At 42.7% G+C, this 19,429-nt stretch overlaps 1 protein-coding gene across 1 annotated transcript; it reads right to left on the reverse strand.

Annotated features, from left to right (window-relative positions):
* Positions 1-12,774: 12,774 nt before the first annotated feature.
* Positions 12,775-14,517, reverse strand: LOC139459210 (kelch-like protein 24). Its single transcript, XM_071240664.1, has one exon. It carries the CDS (start codon positions 14,515-14,517, stop codon positions 12,775-12,777), a length of 1,743 nt encoding a protein of 580 aa, XP_071096765.1.
* Between the last annotated feature and the right edge of the window lie 4,912 nt (positions 14,518-19,429).

Consider the following 19,429-nt stretch of genomic DNA (forward strand, 5'->3'; position numbering starts at 1 on the left):
GAGAAATACATCTTTATATCACGAGGCAGCTTATTTCCGCTCATTGTATACATAAATTGTAACTACTGAGGGTGTTGCGATTGTAAAGTTCATGTGTAGCTACAGAGGATGTAGTGGTGTAAAGTCCATGTGTAACTACAGAGGGTGTAGTGTTGTAAAGTCCACGTGTTACTACAGAGGGTGTAGTGGTTATAAAGTCCATGTGTAACTACAGAGGGTGTAGTGTTGTAAAGTCCATGTGTAACTACAGAGAGTGTAGTGTTGTAAAGTCCATGTGTAACTACAGAGGGTGTAGTGGTGTAAAGTCCATGTGTAACTACAGAGGGTGTAGTGGTTGTAAAGTTCATGTGTAACTACAGAGGGTGTAGTGGTGTAAAGTCCATGTGTAACTACAGAGGATGTAGTGTTGTAAAGTCCATGTGTAACTACAGAGGATGTAGTGTTGTAAAGTCCATGTGTAACTACAGAGGGTGTAGTGTTGTAAAGTCCATGTGTTACTACAGAGGGTGTAGTGGTTGTAAAGTTCATGTGTAACTACAGAGGGTGTCGTGGTTGTAAAGTCCATGTGTAACTACAGAGGGTGTAGTGTTATAAAGTCCATGTGTAACTACAGAGGGTGTAGTGTTGTAAAGTCCACGTGTAACTACAGAGGGTGTAGTGGTTGTAAAGTTCATGTGTAACTACAGAGGGTGTAGTGTTGTAAAGTCCATGTGTAACTACAGAGGGTGTAGTGTTATAAAGTCCATGTGTAACTACAGAGGGTGTAGTGGTTGTAAAGTTCATGTGTAACTACAGAGGGTGTAGTGTTGTAAAGTCCATGTGTAACTACAGAGGGTGTAGTGTTGTAAAGTCCATGTGTAACTACAGAGGGTGTAGTGGTTGTAAAGTTCATGTGTAACTACAGAGGGTGTCGTGGTTGTAAAGTCCATGTGTAACTACAGAGGGTGTAGTGTTGTAAAGTCCATGTGTAACTACAGAGGGTGTAGTGTTATAAAGTCCATGTGTAACTACAGAGGGTGTAGTGGTTGTAAAGTTCATGTGTAACTACAGAGGGTGTCGTGGTTGTAAAGTCCATGTGTAACTACAGAGGGTGTAGTGTTATAAAGTCCATGTGTAACTACAGAGGGTGTAGTGTTGTAAAGTCCATGTGTAACTACAGAGGGTGTAGTGTTATAAAGTCCACGTGTAACTACAGAGGGTGTAGTGTTGTAAAGTCCACGTGTAACTACAGAGGGTGTAGTGGTTGTAAAGTTCATGTGTAACTACAGAGGGTGTAGTGGTTGTAAAGTTCATGTGTAACTACAGAGGGTGTAGTGTTGTAAAGTCCATGTGTTACTACAGAGGGTGTAGTGTTGTAAAGTCCACGTGTAACTACAGAGGGTGTAGTGGTTGTAAAGTCCACGTGTAACTACAGAGGGTGTAGTGGTTGTAAAGTTCATGTGTAACTACAGAGGGTGTAGTGGTTGTAAAGTCCATGTGTAACTACAGAGGGTGTAGTGTTATAAAGTCCATGTGTAACTACAGAGGGTGTAGTGTTGTAAAGTTCATGTGTAACTACAGAGGGTGTAGTGGTTGTAAAGTCCACGTGTAACTACAGAGGGTGTAGTGTTGTAAAGTCCATGTGTAACTACAGAGGGTGTAGTGTTGTAAAGTCCATGTGTAACTACAGAGGGTGTAGTGTTGTAAAGTCCATGTGTAACTACAGAGGGTGTAGTGGTGTAAAGTCCATGTGTAACTACGGGGGTGTAGTGTTGTAAAGTTCATGTGTAACTACAGAGAGTGTAGTGGTTGTAAAGTCCATGTGTTACTACAGAGGATGTAGTGGTTGTAAAGTCCATGTGGTAACTACAGAGGGTGTCGTGGTTGTAAAGTTCATGTGTAACTACAGAGGATGTAGTGTTGTAAAGACCATGTGTAACTACAGAGGATGTAGTGGTGTAAAGTCCATGTGTAACTACAGAGGGTGTCGTGGTTGTAAAGTCCATGTGTAACTACAGAGGGTGTAGTGGTTGTAAAGTCCATGTGTTACTACAGAGGATGTAGTGGTGTAAAGTCCATGTGTAACTACAGAGGGTGTCGTGGTTGTAAAGTCCATGTGTAACTACAGAGGATGTAGTGGTTGTAAAGTCCATGTGTAACTACAGAGGGTGTAGTGGTGTAAAGTCCATGTGTAACTACAGAGGGTGTAGTGTTGTAAAGTCCATGTGTAACTACAGAGGGTGTAGTGTTGTCAAGTCCATGTGTTACTACAGAGGGTGTAGTGTTGTAAAGTCCACGTGTAACTACAGAGGGTGTAGTGGTTGTAAAGTCCACGTGTAACTACAGAGGGTGTAGTGGTTGTAAAGTTCATGTGTAACTACAGAGGGTGTCGTGGTTGTAAAGTCCATGTGTAACTACAGAGGGTGTAGTGTTATAAAGTCCATGTGTAACTACAGAGGGTGTAGTGTTGTAAAGTTCATGTGTAACTACAGAGGGTGTAGTGGTTGTATAGTCCACGTGTAACTACAGAGGGTGTAGTGTTGTAAAGTCCATGTGTAACTAAAGAGGGTGTAGTGTTGTAAAGTCCATGTGTAACTACAGAGGGTGTAGTGTTGTAAAGTCCATGTGTAACTACAGAGGGTGTAGTGGTGTAAAGTCCATGTGTAACTACGGGGGTGTAGTGTTGTAAAGTTCATGTGTAACTACAGAGAGTGTAGTGGTTGTAAAGTCCATGTGTTACTACAGAGGATGTAGTGGTTGTAAAGTCCATGTGGTAACTACAGAGGGTGTCGTGGTTGTAAAGTTCATGTGTAACTACAGAGGATGTAGTGTTGTAAAGACCATGTGTAACTACAGAGGATGTAGTGGTGTAAAGTCCATGTGTAACTACAGAGGGTGTCGTGGTTGTAAAGTCCATGTGTAACTACAGAGGGTGTAGTGGTTGTAAAGTCCATGTGTTACTACAGAGGATGTAGTGGTGTAAAGTCCATGTGTAACTACAGAGGGTGTCGTGGTTGTAAAGTCCATGTGTAACTACAGAGGATGTAGTGGTTGTAAAGTCCATGTGTAACTACAGAGGGTGTAGTGGTGTAAAGTCCATGTGTAACTACAGAGGGTGTAGTGTTGTAAAGTCCATGTGTAACTACAGAGGGTGTAGTGTTGTCAAGTCCATGTGTTACTACAGAGGGTGTCGTGGTTGTAAAGTTCATGTTTAACTACAGAGGATGTAGTGTTGTAAAGACCATGCGTAACTACAGAGGGTGTAGTGTTGTAAAGTCCATGTGTAACTACAGAGGGTGCAGTGTTGTAAAGTCCATGTGTTACTACAGAGGGTGTCGTGGTTGTAAAGTTCATGTTTAACTACAGAGGATGTAGTGTTGTAAAGACCATGTGTAACTACAGAGGATGTAGTGGTGTAAAGTCCATGTGTAACTACAGAGGATGGAGTGGTTGTAACGTCCATGTGTAACTACAGAGGGTGTAGTGGTTGTAAAGTCCATGTGTAACTACAGAGGGTGTAGTGTTTTAAAGTCCATGTGTAACTACAGAGGGTGTAGTGTTGTAAAGTCCATGTGTAACTACAGAGGGTGTAGTGTTGTAAAGTCCATGTGTAACTACAGAGGGTGTAGTGTTATAAAGTCCATGTGTAACTACAGAGGGTGTAGTGGTGTAAAGTCCATGTGTAACTACAGAGGGTGTACTGTTGTAACGTCCATGTGTAACTACGGGGGTGTTGTGTTTATGACGTTTAAGGGTAACTATTATGGACGGAATGGGTTCACGCAATGATGAAGTTCATATGTAACTACAGCGAATATAGCGGTCATTTACTTCATGCACAGCTTCCCGTGTCTTGCTTCATGCCTCACTATACTGGACTTATTGGTCGCTAGAGTCATGCAATTCTGTACTGTCTGTCGCTGTAATTCATTTCATGCAAATACACTGGATGTAATGATCATTTACTCTATGCATGACGTCGTTTGTCATTCGTAACGTTACTATATGTAGCCGTCGTTTACCTTACGTGTAGCTATACCAGATGTAGCCGTCGTTTACCTTATGTGTAGTTATACTAGATGTAGCCGTCGTTTACCTTATGTGTAGCTATACTAGATGTAGCCGTCGTTTACCTTACGTGTAGCTATACTAGATGTAGCCGTTGTTTACCTTATGTGTAGCTATACTAGATGTAGCCGTCGTTTACCTTACGTGTAACTATACTAGATGTAGCCGTCGTTTACCTTACGTGTAGCTATACTAGATGTAGCCATCGTTTACCTTATGTGTGGCTATACCAGATGTAGCCGTCGTTTACCTTATGTGTAGCTATCTAGATGTAGCCGTCGTTTACCTTATGTGTAGCTATACCAGATGTAGCCGTTGTTTACCTTATGTGTAGCTATCTAGATGTAGCCGTCGTTTACCTTATGTGTAGCTATACCAGATGTAGCCGTCGTTTACCTTATGTGTGGCTATACTAGATTACCCTATGTAACATAGGAGGCAGCGTGTAGCACCGTGAATTTGCTGATAACTTTCAGCTTCCTATTCCATAGTTTGTGAAGCTTAAATTACGGTTGCCATTTCTTCGTTTTTTAACTGCAACACACGCGTCATACATTAAGCTATCCCGTCGACAATATTGTTTTCAAGTTCAGGGTGCAATATGTGTTAAGGGACCGACGATTTGATATTCTGGGCTGGGATTCTGTATGGAGACTGGATAATATTTCAGCTGCAGCTGCAAAACTAGATATGTTTAAATCATGAGCCTAAATACATGAGTCTAAATACATGAGTCTAAATCTGTTTTTTTAAAACCCATCTTACAACAATGTATTTTTGTTCCAGGCAATGTTTTTTTTTCAAAAGTCTGAAGCATAATTATTATTTTTCCGAATTTTCTGGGACACTTTTTTAAGGGTTAAAATCTCAGGCCCTCCCGTATACCCCGTTAGGGTCAAAATTAGAATTAGCTGGCGTCATCATTGCCCTGTAGTGGATCGTTACTTGTTTCCAGTCACTGTTTGTTTCTGGTCAACACTCAATCATGCACAGACCACTATAACATCTATATTGCAGATTAAAGCATGCAAATTATCTCACTCATTCTCTACTTGTCTTCCAAGTCTGACTAGAACTCAACAAACACGATTCTGCTCATATTCTGGATTTTATTCACATAACATAACTTAGTTAAATATGAATGGCATTGTCAAAGAGCAAGCATGTGAAGGCATTTAGAAGTGATACACACAAGCCTATGAAGATCCAAACAGTAGCATATAGTTACAAACACACATAGATTCAAAGCTCGTTAGAATACATACATCACGCAGTCACATTATCGCTGAGTGCTGAGTTACACAAACTTTAAGCCGATGCACATGATAGCTGGACAATGTCAAAATACATGCAGATGTAGCCATTAAACAATGCTTGTAGTCATAAATTCAGTCTTGTGGTATAGTCACAAGTTTCTTAATGCGGATTTACTCTTTTCTATGCTGTCGTCATAGTTTTGGGGAAACGGCTATTGTCCCCGTTGTCATCTCGTGTACAAAGGGCGTAGCCATCTTGCCGTACACACTGGATGTATTCGCTTCCACCTCACGTGGACACGAATGTCTGTTTCGCTTCATCTTTGTTGGGTCGTCTCCATCCCGGACATCTTTGTGGGGACAGCATCTTGAATATTTGAAGTCGAACTTCTCTTCCTTACCTTTCCTTCAAGGCTTCTCCTTGTCTTCTTGATTCCATGCCTCAAGATGTCCGATTTCCTACTGATACCACTAGCCTTTCCTTCAGTGAAATGTCCTGTGTATTCTTGACGGTCCAGATTTTTAGGTTTCATCTGATCTCTCGTCACAACATCCCGATGGCATGTGGACATAAGACCCAGAAGTTGTGCATTGCGAGGAAGGCTATGTGAGACATACTCTACATATTCCGGTGGGGTTACCTTGCCATTTCGTCTCTTTCTGTATTGTGCTTCCTCCTCTTCGGGTAAACCGGAATATATGTCCAGGATAGATTTCGAGTAATCGATGTCAACCATCTTCCAAGGTTCAGCAAACGTGTCCTTGCTGGGTGGGTATGATTTGTTCTCCAAGGCTTTTCTTTTAAACAGAGGTGTTTAAGGGATTGTAAACATGACTAACATCTTGATTGGACTTTAAACCGTGAGTCAGTGCATGGGTCGCTATGTCGCGGCACTGCTTTGGTGTTGTTCACACATAAGATGCACATGGTTACATGGTTAGTAACAGGTATTTCTGTTTCACCGAAGTCCTTCTCTTCTTTCTTCTTCGCTGTCCAAAAAGTTCTCCACAGCTGTCACGACGTCATCGTTCAAATCGAAATGGGTTCTGGCTAGAGATTCGGAAACAGATGGAAGTCTGACGGAGCCAGAACAGTAGAATAAGACGGGTTCTAAAGCAGTTCAATACCACATTCGTGGCTTGTAGCGATGACAATCACTGATTTGTGCACTGATGCAATGTCCTCGTGGAAGAGCACACCTTTTCTCAGCTTCCTACATCAGGTATCGTTACTTTCATCCCGTAATCGCCTCAAATGTGCAGCATAATATGTCCCGTTTATTTTAAGGTTTTGGGGAAGATCTAACGTCTTGATGACGCCCTTGGCATCCCAGAACACGCAGGTCGTAACCTTTCCAGCTGATGAGACTGTTCTTGCCTTCTCTGATGGTGGTGATGTCAAATGCTTCCACTGTCTCGATTGGTGTTAAGACTCAAACTGGAAGTGATGAACACAGGTTTCCTGATTAGAAAACACGTTCGGACTTTCACTTTTGCGATCTTGTAAGCAACGCTCTGATTGGTCGGATGAAAGGTCGTTCTAGCGTGACCTGAAATGGGATGTCCTCGGTTCTTTGTGTAGCGGTGGAGAGAACTAAGATCTGACTTTTATGAGACTGATCAAGCTCAGTACCCTTCATCAGTTCAGGAATGGTGTTAAGATTTTACTATTATATGTAACCTTGCTATCAAATGAAAAGCTCTTTTGAAAGGTACAATTACCAATACTATTAGATATTAAACAATAGAGGAACCATTTGGTTTAGTGAAAACGTGGAAAATAGTAGACTTAATTACACTTTCGTGGTCAACAGCCCTACTGTCAGACAATTGTTAGGTTCTCACAGTGTTCTTCAGACGTCAATAATTTCCAACGGCCTCCTTTAATAACCTCACTACCCATGTACATCCGGGGTAGAATAGATCTTCTGCAACCCATGTAAAAGACGAATATACTTGTCTTAAGAGGCGACTAACGGGATCGGGTGGTCAGGCTCGCTGACTTGGTTGATGCATGCCATCGTATCCTAATTCCGTGGACCGATGCTCATGATATCAATCACTGGATTTTCTGGTCCAGACTCGATTATTTTCAGGCAGCCGTCATATAGCTGGAATATTGATGAGTGCGGCGTAAAACAGCAAACAAACAAATCATAACCTCACTTGATAGACACGCGTCTCTGCTATAGGTATTCACGGGTGATGAGTGAGTGAGTGAGTTGGGTTTAACGCCGCTGCTAACAGTATTCCAGTTATATCACGGCGTATCAGCTTAATGTGGGAGGAAAGCCCGAAGTGATGCAGGTCTCAGACGTATACCACTTCGGTGAAACCCACGAGCACTGGCATTGTGCTGACAAACCTAGAAACATAATCGGGGCGAACCGGGATTCGAACCCACAATCAAAGGTTTCTGGCGTGTCCAAGGGACGCAACTCTGCAACACATAATCGCGGCGCCTTAGACGACTGGGCCACCTCACGGGTGATGAAGGAGAGCGATATACACAAACCCGGGAAGTAGTGACGATGCCACTCTGATTAAAAAATGCCACTAGGTAATTAATAATTGCGATGATCTCTGTGATATTCGAGCGGCCCGTCTGTTTTCCACATTATGTCTACCATCCTGACTGTAGCTAAGATTAGAGTAAATTAAACAATCTGTCTGTCTGCCTTTAGTTGAAGTCATGCAAGCCAGATTTGCGAACACCTGTCGCCCTAGTATAACTATAATGTATACAAAAAGGAAATAAGTAATGAAGGCGGTCTTTGTGTGGCATTTGACTGAATGCTTTCAGAGCGTCACGGTTTTATTGCCTCATTAATTATCCTCTAGACTCAGTTTCGACGCGAATATGACTGCAAGATTGTTGATGGTTGAGTAAAGCAACAATTTCTTTCCCATCATCAACGAAAACAATACTAGTTGTGAAATATGTTACTGATGAAACGTTTTTTATGGATACAGCAGTCACTTTTAAGGCTTTATATTCAGGCTAGGATCATAAGGTTTGCAATACAACCAAATATAGTTTTAGACGTTGTACGGAACTGATATGATCTAAACAAATATGTATTTGCAAATGAAATGGTATTGGCTAACATCAATGTAAGTCATTGACATGTTCAATAGTTCATATTTTGTTTTCATTGTGTACTCTAGCTTGTGCAATGGCAGGGGTACTCAATAGAGGACTGCCCCTGGGAGCCTGAACATCATCTGCCGAGTCATTTGATTCAGTCTTTCCACCAACCAGATGCCTGTCCACAGCTGATATCTGCATTTTTCAAGATGTAGAGAGAGGATTCCAGGCACGCCTGAAAACCTGGGAAGTCAGGTATTCTGTACCGTGTCCTTTGGACGTGTTTAGGTCTGTGTATCATTCTGATGGCGAGGTGCATCTCCAGCAAGCTGATTTTACCAAGAATTTTCTATCCGACCGCTGGTGGTATCATGTCAACCTCCACAGAGAGGGAACGTGTGTGGACTTCCCTGTGAGGGCCTGGCCACGTGTGAGTATGACTTCCACCTGGGTGGTCCGTGATGGTCGTGTGCATCTCGTGAAGACCCCCGTCGAGACAGTACAGTTTGCAAAGTGAAAATGAACTCATAATAACTCATGGCTTTTGTTTTTAGTGTATATAGTTTTTCCACAGTGTATATAACCTTAAATTGTTTGTACAAAATGTCTGACAACCTTACGTATGCACAGAACTTGAAGTTCAAGGACTCTTTATCATTTTCCTCTGACAACTGTAAGCAATATGTAGATGTAATATAAGTAAGACCATCCCCAACCTTATCAAGAAGAAATAAATAAAAACAACCTCATCATACCGAACAAAAGATGTATTACGACTGGACTGTATACATTTATATCACGCCTTGGGGATATCGCCAGATGGGGTCGCGTTTACGTAATTTATATTGTTTGATAGGGGCAGTGAAACTTGATAATACGGGATTTAAAACACCACACTTTCAGTCTTGGGCTTGGGAGGTCAGTCCGTTTCTGAATAAGAAACATTTAGAACGGGCTGACAAAATTGCTATATTTTTGTTTGTTACTCATAAATTTCTGAAACAGCTCCATACTGCAAAATGTCGCTATGGTAATCTGCCATACATGGCCATTGTAAATACTCAACTAAAGCACATGCAGTTACGTCAGACAGACATGATGGAAACACACACTGGACGTGTTTGTGGCTCAGTGTCCTCCAAAGTGAAAAGTGAATATAAATCTGGCAGAAAAAGGGAACTTTTTATGGGTGAAAAACACTGTTTTCTGTATTTTCAAGTGAGCTACTGTGTGTTCAAGGGGATGGTAACGCTACAGTTACTGAGATTTTAGGCGATAGAGAAGAGCAGGAATCACACTGCCAAGAAGTTTGGCACACGCTCTCTGGTCAAGGGCCTACACCTCTTCACGCAGCTAAGTCTGATAAAACTCTGTCGTTTCTTCAGGAATTCGGTTTAACACCTACAACAACCACCAGCGGTTCACAAAACAGTTTAGTCAGTTTACCGGTGTCAACTCCAAAACATTATTCCAACTTGCCAGAATCTGAAAATCTAAAGCTGCGCTCTCTTGTCAATGTTTTGGATTGTTTTGGCGTAAAAACTCAGCATATCACGACATTTCCCAAATTCAAAGAGAATTACCAAGAACTCACACAGTGGTAGGGGCACGTAATGAGATCGTCGTCTTCTGTAGTCATTCAACGTGTGCCAGGTAATGTGCCGGGAGCAATGCTTAGCTTTAAGGATGACCTGAGGAAGAAGGTAGCACAGCATATCAAACATAATCCTGACGTAGATAAGGTGTGTGTTAATATTGGCGGGGATGGCACCAAAGTTAGTAGGATTTCTAATTTTATCATCTTTACATTCCACATTATCGAGCCTGGCAAGACACTATCATCTTTAAATTTAAATACCCTTGCCATTGTACAATGTAAAGAAGATTACCATAGTTAGTTTAAAATCCTGTCTTTATCCTATGTTTAATGACATCAATGATATTGTAACTGTGGGTCATATCCAAGTGGGTTGCAGGGGTACTGGCATTGACATTCTTTTTCCATCAGACATGAAAATGATTTCAACAATGTGGAGGTGGCCTATGTGGCGCTAGGTGGCGCTACTGGCAATTATTCTTGTCCCTGGTGCAAAGTGCATACGAATGATAGACGTGACGTGACTAAGACCTGGGATTACTATGACACAGGGGAACTCAGACGTTAGATTCTCACAGTCTTCTTCAGACGTCAATAATTTCCAACGACCTCCTATTAAAACCTCATTACCCGTGTAGATCCGGGGTAGAATAGATCTTCTGAAACCCATGTAAAAGACGAATATACTTGTCTTAAGAGGCGACTAACGGGATCGGGTGGTCAGGCTCGCTTACTTGGTTGATGCATGCCATCGTATCCTAATTCCATGGACCGATGCTCATGATATCAATCACTGAATTTTCTGGTCCAGTGGCATTTAGAAGTTGGTGTGATGAAGTAAGACGAGTTCTATGGATGCACAACTTCTGTATTACAATTAGTGCGACGTTTCGGTGTAGATCCTAACACCTAACACCGAAACGTCGCACTAATTGTTATAAAGAAGTTGGTCATTCATAGAACTCGTCTTACTTTAAACATATATAGTTTACTTTTCTCAGTCTCCTATAACCCTGTATGGAGCGGCCCGTCTGTTTTCCACATTATGTCTACCATCCTGACTGTAGCTAAGGTTAGAGTTAAATAAACAATATGTCTGTCTGCCTTTAGTTGAAGTCATGCAAGCCAGATTTGCGAACACCTGTCGCCCTCGCTGGAGCTGCACAATTGTTTGTTAATGTAGGTTTTTGAAATTGTTTTACCACTTTTTTTTTACTCTGATTTTCCGATATCTTAGAGAAACTGGTCTGTATCATCAATTTTGAATATGTGTTTTATTAGATGTTTTAACGATTTTATTGCAGTTCATATAGTTGGTTGCAGTTCATATAGAAATTGTTGACATTTGTTTATCATCCAAAAATGGCTCTCACGGGAAGCATCGCATGGGTGAGATCAAGCGATATTATTTGTTTTCGTGGTATGATTGTCCTAAGAGGGGATGTCGTGGGGCGGGAGGTCAGGTACGGCGTTGTTGGTTGCACTCCATCCTATCCCGACGGCGTGTGACTTTGCTCATGATATCAATCACTAGTTTGTCTGGTCCAAACTCAAAATATACACAGGCCACCGTCATGTAGCTGGCATATTGCTGAGTGTGACCGGGGCAATGTTTTACCCGCTGCAATCACCCCACGAAACCCAGTGAACCAATCCAATCCATTTTATACATGAGTGTGTACACTGAAATCTAACTAATGTTATATTTGGGATAACTCTTCCTTAGTAAAGTACAGATTCTAGTACTTTTTGGGGTTGAGTCCCGTCCGGGATTCGAAACCCACACCTGCCAGGGTGAGGCACCTAATCGCCAGCACACAAAGTCAGCGATCTAACCCACTCAGCCACCGAGGCTTCCACAAAAATGAAAGTCCGACAACTGGTAGTCTAGGTCACGTACTTTGAGTACCCCTCTGAAATGTGTAAATTGGCACGGCTGCCATGGCCGGGACTTAACCCCAAAAAGTACTAGAATCTGTACTTTACTAAGGAAGCGTTATCCCAAATATAACATTAGTTACATTTGACCACTTTCTAAATGGCATTGTGTATTCATACACTGAAATCAGCGACACACCTACATACTAAGCTACCAGGAAAAGGAAAGTATACCCCAAAGTTTGATGGTGGCTAAAAATGAAACAAACAAGAAAAGGTTTTGTGATGGTGATGTATTTGATACGGTAGTCATGGTTTCGACTCTTACGACAAGCACATTCGCCTCTAAAGGCAAGAATGGACTGCTGAACACCAATTCTAAACCGGATCCTCACGGGTCTTGTGGCCAGGGTATAAACAACAGGTGACTTTGCTTTACTTAATGAGTAATTTTATTTATCAAGATTTATATTATGTACAGAGTTCAGATACTAGGTTTTAACTGTCACACTTCTTTTCACTCACATACTTCTATATACAAATAAATAAATTAGAAATAAATAATGGTAAACACGTTTCAATTCTCGCATGGGGCCCCATGTGAATAGCATATTAACATTCAACTAAATTCAGGAGACCAGTCCTGTGATAAATATTGTGATATAGTTAGTGGTAACGACAAAGAGAGCATTTGGGCATCACATGCTATTGAAGACATGCTATGGTATTTATTTTCAATAATCATCATAACAGTTTAGGTAGCCGATATGGGGAAATTGCCTGACAAAGGCCTTCTTTTACCGGTCATATTCGGACAATGACAACGTTTTTGCTGAAGCATGCAGTGATGAATCTGATTCTGTATCTTCCATCTTTACAAAACGATGCTGTGAAATGTCAATACTGAATTAGCTGACACTGTTTAGCTGAGACTTGGTGCGCGGGATGTACTCTTGTCTCAGATGGTGGCCATTGATGATAGACTTCACGCATGCGTCGATGACATTCGGAAACGGAAGTTTATCTGGGAGGGTTTCCGCACCAGCTTTAAGCGGGTCAAAGCTCAGCATGGTATCGCAAGCTTTGTCGTTTCTTCTTTTACCTCCGAGAAGGATGACATTACCTCGGTACTGAATTCCTCCGAAGTGAACTCGGCCGAAGTTTTCAATCTTCCCAATCGTACGACACCCGCTGTCTTCTGAGAACTCTATGACGTCGCCGTCGGTGGTGATGATGAAGAGACAGTCGTCACAGACAACTGTACGAGTCAGACGACAAGCAAATGGAAGATCAGCGAAATGGGAGGACTGGCCTATCCGAGTGTCGAAACACTGTATCGCTGGTGTGTTCCGGTTGTTCCTCTGAGCGCCTCCGAAGCAAAAGATCTTTTCACCAATCACAGAAGCTGATACCATCTCAACCGGAACGGGCAGTTCGCCGGCACTGGACCATTTCCCTGTGTTAATGCTGTACTTCTCGATGGAAGAAATGACCTTGTTTCCGGCGGGGAGGTTCCTATTGTATCCACCGATAACATACAGACAGTCCCGAACCGCCACCATCCCGTGTCGGGACCGACCTTGCGCCATCTGCTCACACTCCCGCCAGTCGTTACTCTCGCTATTATACTTGAACAACTTCGGCCATTTCCGGCTCCCTCCGGAAATGTAAATATTACTGGCGTAAGTGCATGCTGCAAATTCTACACCTGGGTCGTACGGTAGTGGAGCAAGGAAGAACCACTTGAACTGTTTGAAGCTGTAGCAGAGGACGTCAGTAGGCTTTGTCTGTGTGGAGCCTCCAGTAAGGACAACTAGAACCTCTTCCGGATCAAAGCTGTTCCTGAAGACAGCCCTCTTGGACGTAAACTCCTGACGACGTGCGGGCAGCATGTGGTACCTCTTTGCCTCCTCCAACATCACACGGCACACCATGTCGTCACGAAGCAGGCCCTGGGAGGTGCTGATGTTGAGAAGATACTCAGGACTGACCAGGGGAAGACGGAGATGTTCGATGATAGAAGCTAAATGCATATTCCTGTTGTCTGAGTCCACTGCGATCCACTTGAAAACAGCCTCGCATACCATTTCCTCATTTGAGACCACCAAGTCGTCATCTTTGATTATTGCTGCCAGTTCGTCGACCGATAGATCGTTGAAGTCTTCCGTCTTTGTCAAGTCTAGGAAATTGTCCAGAATCAATGGCCATGCTGTTTCCTCCAGGTCCTGGCAGTTATGGGTGCGACCTAACCGCCACATGCGTATGGAGTTCTCCTTGGTGAGGTTCTCACACAGGAACTCCTCGCACCTGTCAATCAAACCTTTGACTTGGAGCGTCGTCGCAGCACGAAGCAAACTCTCGGCGTTTTCCTGGCATACTACATCACGACCGGTGTACATGAAGATCAAGACGCTGTCGAAGGTCGTGACGTCGATGTTCAGCAAGGTCAAGGTTCCGTCGGGGTTATCGCGCATGCCCGATGAGAAGGTTGCGTCGAAATGAGGTGACATGGCGGACAGGACCGCTCGGTGACATCGGAAGCGTTTGTTCTGCACCACAATACTGGCGTCGCTGAAGTGACCGCTTGTCCATAGGTACTTGATTCCTTCCGACAGGGTCTCCAGGTACTTCTGATGCCAGCCCCCGTCCATTGTGTAGCTAAGAGGACACACTATACCACTAGATACCTGCAACAGAGGAAAACACTCGTTAGTCTTAACTTAACACTTAGTGTGTGTGTGTGTGTGTGTGTGTGTGTGTGTGTGTGTGTGTGTACGAGTGTGTGTGTCATTCACCAGCTGCAGTCGTATCATTTGCAACTGTTTTATCATTTACCAGCTATAGTGTCTTTTACCAGTTGTAGTAGTGTAATTCACAGTGGGCATTTACCCTTTTAAACCCAGGAACACGTTTTTGGCGTTGACAATTCAATGGCCATAATCAGAGCTAATTTGAAGTTCGTGCTCTGGCACGGATGGCCCAGTCGTCTAAGGCGCCGCGATTCGCTGTGCAGAGTTGCGTCCCTTGAGCACTCCAGAAACATATGATAGTGGGTTCGAATCCCGGTTCGCCCCGATTATGTTTCTAGATTTGTCAGCACCATACCCGTGCTCGTGGGTTTCACCGAAGTTGTAAACGTCCGAGACCTGCATCACTTCGCTTCCCACACTAAGCTGACACGCCGTGATATAACTGGAATATTGTTAAAAGCGGTGTTAAACCCAACTCACTCACTCATTATCTACTGGCCATAACGGCACCAAATTAGCTTCATTTTCTTCGCCGACTTCAAATAGGTCATACTTCGTTTGTTTGAAGAATAAACAAGATTGAAACAAATATTACGCCTGCAGCTTCGTTATGTGATATTATTAAAGGCATGGATCTTATAAGTTGCTTTCCTAATAACAAAGGGAGCAGCAACGTAGCCAAGAGGTTTAGTTTAAGCGTTGGCTCGTCCCGCCGAGGACCGGGTTTCTATCTCAGTTTCAATTCAATCATTTTACAATTATTATTTCGTCATATTGACTGACGTTAGTAAGAAGTTCAAAAGGGCTTAAAAACATCACCATATACTAATTATGATTGGATTAGAAGCCAAATAATATAAATATATACATGGACGTTTTCTTTTAAACCTATCATTTTTAGTCACTCGGTGATGAAATGAGAATAAGATTTCCCCATAATTTATCATAATATTATACATGGATTTTTTTGGTAAAATGACTGAAATATTTTGGCATTTTCTTAAATTGCATCACTGAAAATTTAAATCATTTCATACATTGGCTGTAACACAAACATCTCTCGATCGCTCGGTGTGTGTTGTAGCAGCGGACGAACTGTATGTGCTAATCTCATTCGTCACCACTCGCCCCTTTCCGGCTTGTCCCGGAATAACACGAGTTGGTCACGAATGGTGCTAATCTCTGTAGTGTTATTGAGTTACCTCCCTTTGATCACTAAGGCGATAAGTCCCAACCTAGTTTCAGATCGAGTGAGCAATCCCTAGGCAACATCGCATCTTATCGACAACCTGCATCTGTAATGCCTCCATGGCATAGATATATTAAAGTTTATTAGCTAATCATGAAAGACATACCAGTGATTAAGTACAAATTTTAATTGTAAAATATTGATATTGGGTTACAAATGTTTCCCATTGTCATATTGTAAACACCATCCATTAATATAGGTGATACGGGTTTTAACTCCACTTTGAACACTATTTCATTCATATAACGGCATGCCAGCTTGATGTTGGGGAACGCGCGAAGTGATGCAGGTGTTAGATGTTTTCCACCTTGGTGAAACCCTCGAGCACGTGTATGATGCTGACAAACCAAGAAACATAATCGGGGCGAACCGGGATTCGAACCCACAAACATAGGTTTCTGGCGTGCTCAAGGGAGCCAACTCTGCACAGCCAATCGCGGCGCCTTAGAAACAAGAAACATAATCAGGGCGAGGAAGAGAATAGAATATTTACTTACTCCCTCCCTCGGGTGAATAAATGCTATAAGACAGAGAACATATATATGTGCCTGTAAGAACAACGAATATGTTCTCTGCCTCATAGCATTTATTCACCTGAGGGAGGAGAAAGTACATATTCCGAAACGTTGTGTTCCTCATAATAAAGAAGTTGACATCCATAAATTCTCTTCCTCATGTGTATATCAATTCTAAATGCCTTTCAAAGACTTGATAATCAGGACGAATCGAAATGGGAAATATCCACGCGAAACCGCAATGACCTACCTGTCCAGAAGGTGCTGACCAGTGTAGAGCGATGGACAGAACTGACTGACCATTCCCTGTGTCGACAGTGCTGTATGTCGTCACGGTTGCCAGGGATAAAGGATTAACGCTAATGAGGTAATTAATCCGCCGATTTGTTGATAATCCGGATTTAGCCCAAACATATACGAATGGTGTCTATGTTTCGTGTATACATCAATCACTACGGCTTTAGTTGTCAGTAGCGCTGTGATTTACATAATCAGATTAGGTTTAAGTCAAAATGAAAAAAGGGAGTTAATTTTAATCACTTGAATACTTCAACACAGAAACGGTAGCGTCTGAACGGGTTTGGAGGGCGCTTAACGGAACCAGCCTACCGGCAGTACTACTGCTACTTGATTGTATTTTTCATATTAAGGAAAATATGTTTGTTTGTCTGCTTTGATATATTTCGATAACTGCAGAATAGTGGAAAGTGCCGGAACAATTCAAACTTTACAATACGTGCATCCACATGGGATGGGGGCGGTCGGTTAGCCCAGTGGTTAAAGCGTTCGCTCGTCACGCGGAATACCCGGGTTCGAATCCCGACATGGGTACAATGTGTGAAAACCATTTCGTGATACTGCTGGAATATTGCTAAAAGCGGCGTAATACCATACTCACTCACTCCAGATGGGTGGTGTGTAGTGAGTGTGCGTGTGCGTTCGTGTGCGCGCGCGTGTGTGTGCGTGTGTGTGTTTCTGCGTGTGTGTGTGAGTGTGAGTGTGTGTGTGTGTGTGTGTGTGTGTGTGTGTGTGTGTGTGTGTGTGTGTGTGTGTGTGTGCGTGTGCGTGCGTGAGTGTGGAGAACTTTAACATGTATACATTCGGAAATATTATCAGGTAAACTAAACGTAAACATTAAACAGATTGATTGTCCATAAAATTACACGTTAACTCAACAAGAATTGACAAATCGTAAAACGCACCACCCTTTTCCAAAAATATGTATCCTCTCTTGTTTATCCTGGTATATGTAAATTTAGAAATAGATTTCATGTTTTCATGAAATCTACGCCGAGGTTATCAATAACCCAGTAACACGATCAGAGTGCAAAGAAAAGTCTTTACACATTGAACCCTTTGGGTTGGTTGGTCGGTTTGTTGTTTAACGCCGCACTCAGCAATATTCCAGCTATATGACGGCGGTCTGTAAAATAAACGATTCTGGGCCAGACAATCCAGTGATTGATATCATGAGCATTGATCCACGCAATTGGGATCGATGACATGTTTCAATCAAGTCAGCGAGCCTGACCACCCGATCCCGTTAGTCCCTTCTTACTACAAGCATAGTCGCCTGCTACGGCAAGCATGGGTTGCTGAAGACCAATCCTACCCCGTGTACCCTAACCTAGATCTTGATGCTTGGTGAGCGAACGCTTTCATCACGGGGCTATGACTTTTAGATGTGTGTATCTGTACACTATCCGGATTATCAAGTGTCCAGATTATTGTTTGTTGTTTAACGCCGCACTCAGCAATATTCCACATATTTGACGGCGGTCTGTAAATAATCGAGTCTGGACCAGACAATCCAGTGATTGACATCATGAGCATCGATCCGCGCAATAGGGGTAGGATGACATTCATCAACCAAGTCAGTGAGCCTGACCACCCGATCCCGTTAGTCGCCTCTTACGTAGAAACGTAGACATTCCTAAAAGTCCTCGTCGCGAAGCGAAGTTTCTGATCTTCCGGGGTTCGGATTTCACTGGGTATCATTGTTTGACTGATGCTCGTTATGCACACTGACGGTCACAAGTGATGAGGGACGGTCGGGTAGCCTAGTGGTTAAAGCGTTAGCTCGTCACGCCGAAGACACGGGTTCGATTCCCGACATGGGTACAATGTGTGAAGCCCATTTCTGGTGTCCCCCGCCGTGATATTGCTTGTATATTGCTAAAAGCGGCGTAAAACGATACCCACTCACTCACTCACACACTTACAAGTGATGGTATGTTGGTTAATGTCAGCCTTGGAGGAAGGGGTGAATTGATTTTACGTACGCTTCATTTCAGAGGCGCCGCATGCAAACGACAGACACTTGGACCACAATTCATTTGTATTTGTATAAATGCATTCACCCGAAACAAGAGTGCTCTGAGGAGCACAACATCCCCCGCATGAATCTTTTTATCGAGTTCATATTTCTTTGTATTTTATGAAAATAATAACAACAGTAGATGGCACTGCATTTGAAACAAATTGTGCAGAACATTTTGTTGGGAGTAATCCAGTCTGAATGCTAATGCCATAAGGATGTAGCTCACCCACAAAAGCCTTAAACAAGGAAACTAACTATAGTTATAGTTATAGTTAGATATTGTGATATACTCTGGAAACTGGAGGAGGAGTTGATTTCACAAGCTTAGTACCCTCTCTCACAATTAGGCAAATGAAGCTCCGTAAAAACAGGGGCAGTAACTCTGTCAAAATTAGTCGAAATGAAACGGGACTGCGATATGCGTATCATCAACATGTTCACATCTTGTGTGTAGAGTTTCAGGGATATTCTCTGGAAACTGTAGGAGGAGTTGATTTCACAAGCTTCGTACCCTCTGTGGGACGGACGGACGGACGGACTGCGCCACGACATAATCCCCCTTCGGCCATTCTAGCCCGGCGGGGGATAAAAAACGTCATTCTGCCGCATATCAAATGGCACTTTCTTTGTTCCATAAATTAATGAACATAGATAAAGCAAATAATTCTTTGGATCTTTTTTTTTCAGGGGATATATTTCAATGACTTGATGAAGTGACTGAAAACAAAA

The sequence above is a fragment of the Haliotis cracherodii genome, unplaced genomic scaffold, assembly GCF_022045235.1.
Source record: "Haliotis cracherodii isolate W230 unplaced genomic scaffold, xgHalCrac1.p SCAF_13, whole genome shotgun sequence".
Lineage (NCBI taxonomy): Eukaryota > Metazoa > Mollusca > Gastropoda > Lepetellida > Haliotidae > Haliotis > Haliotis cracherodii.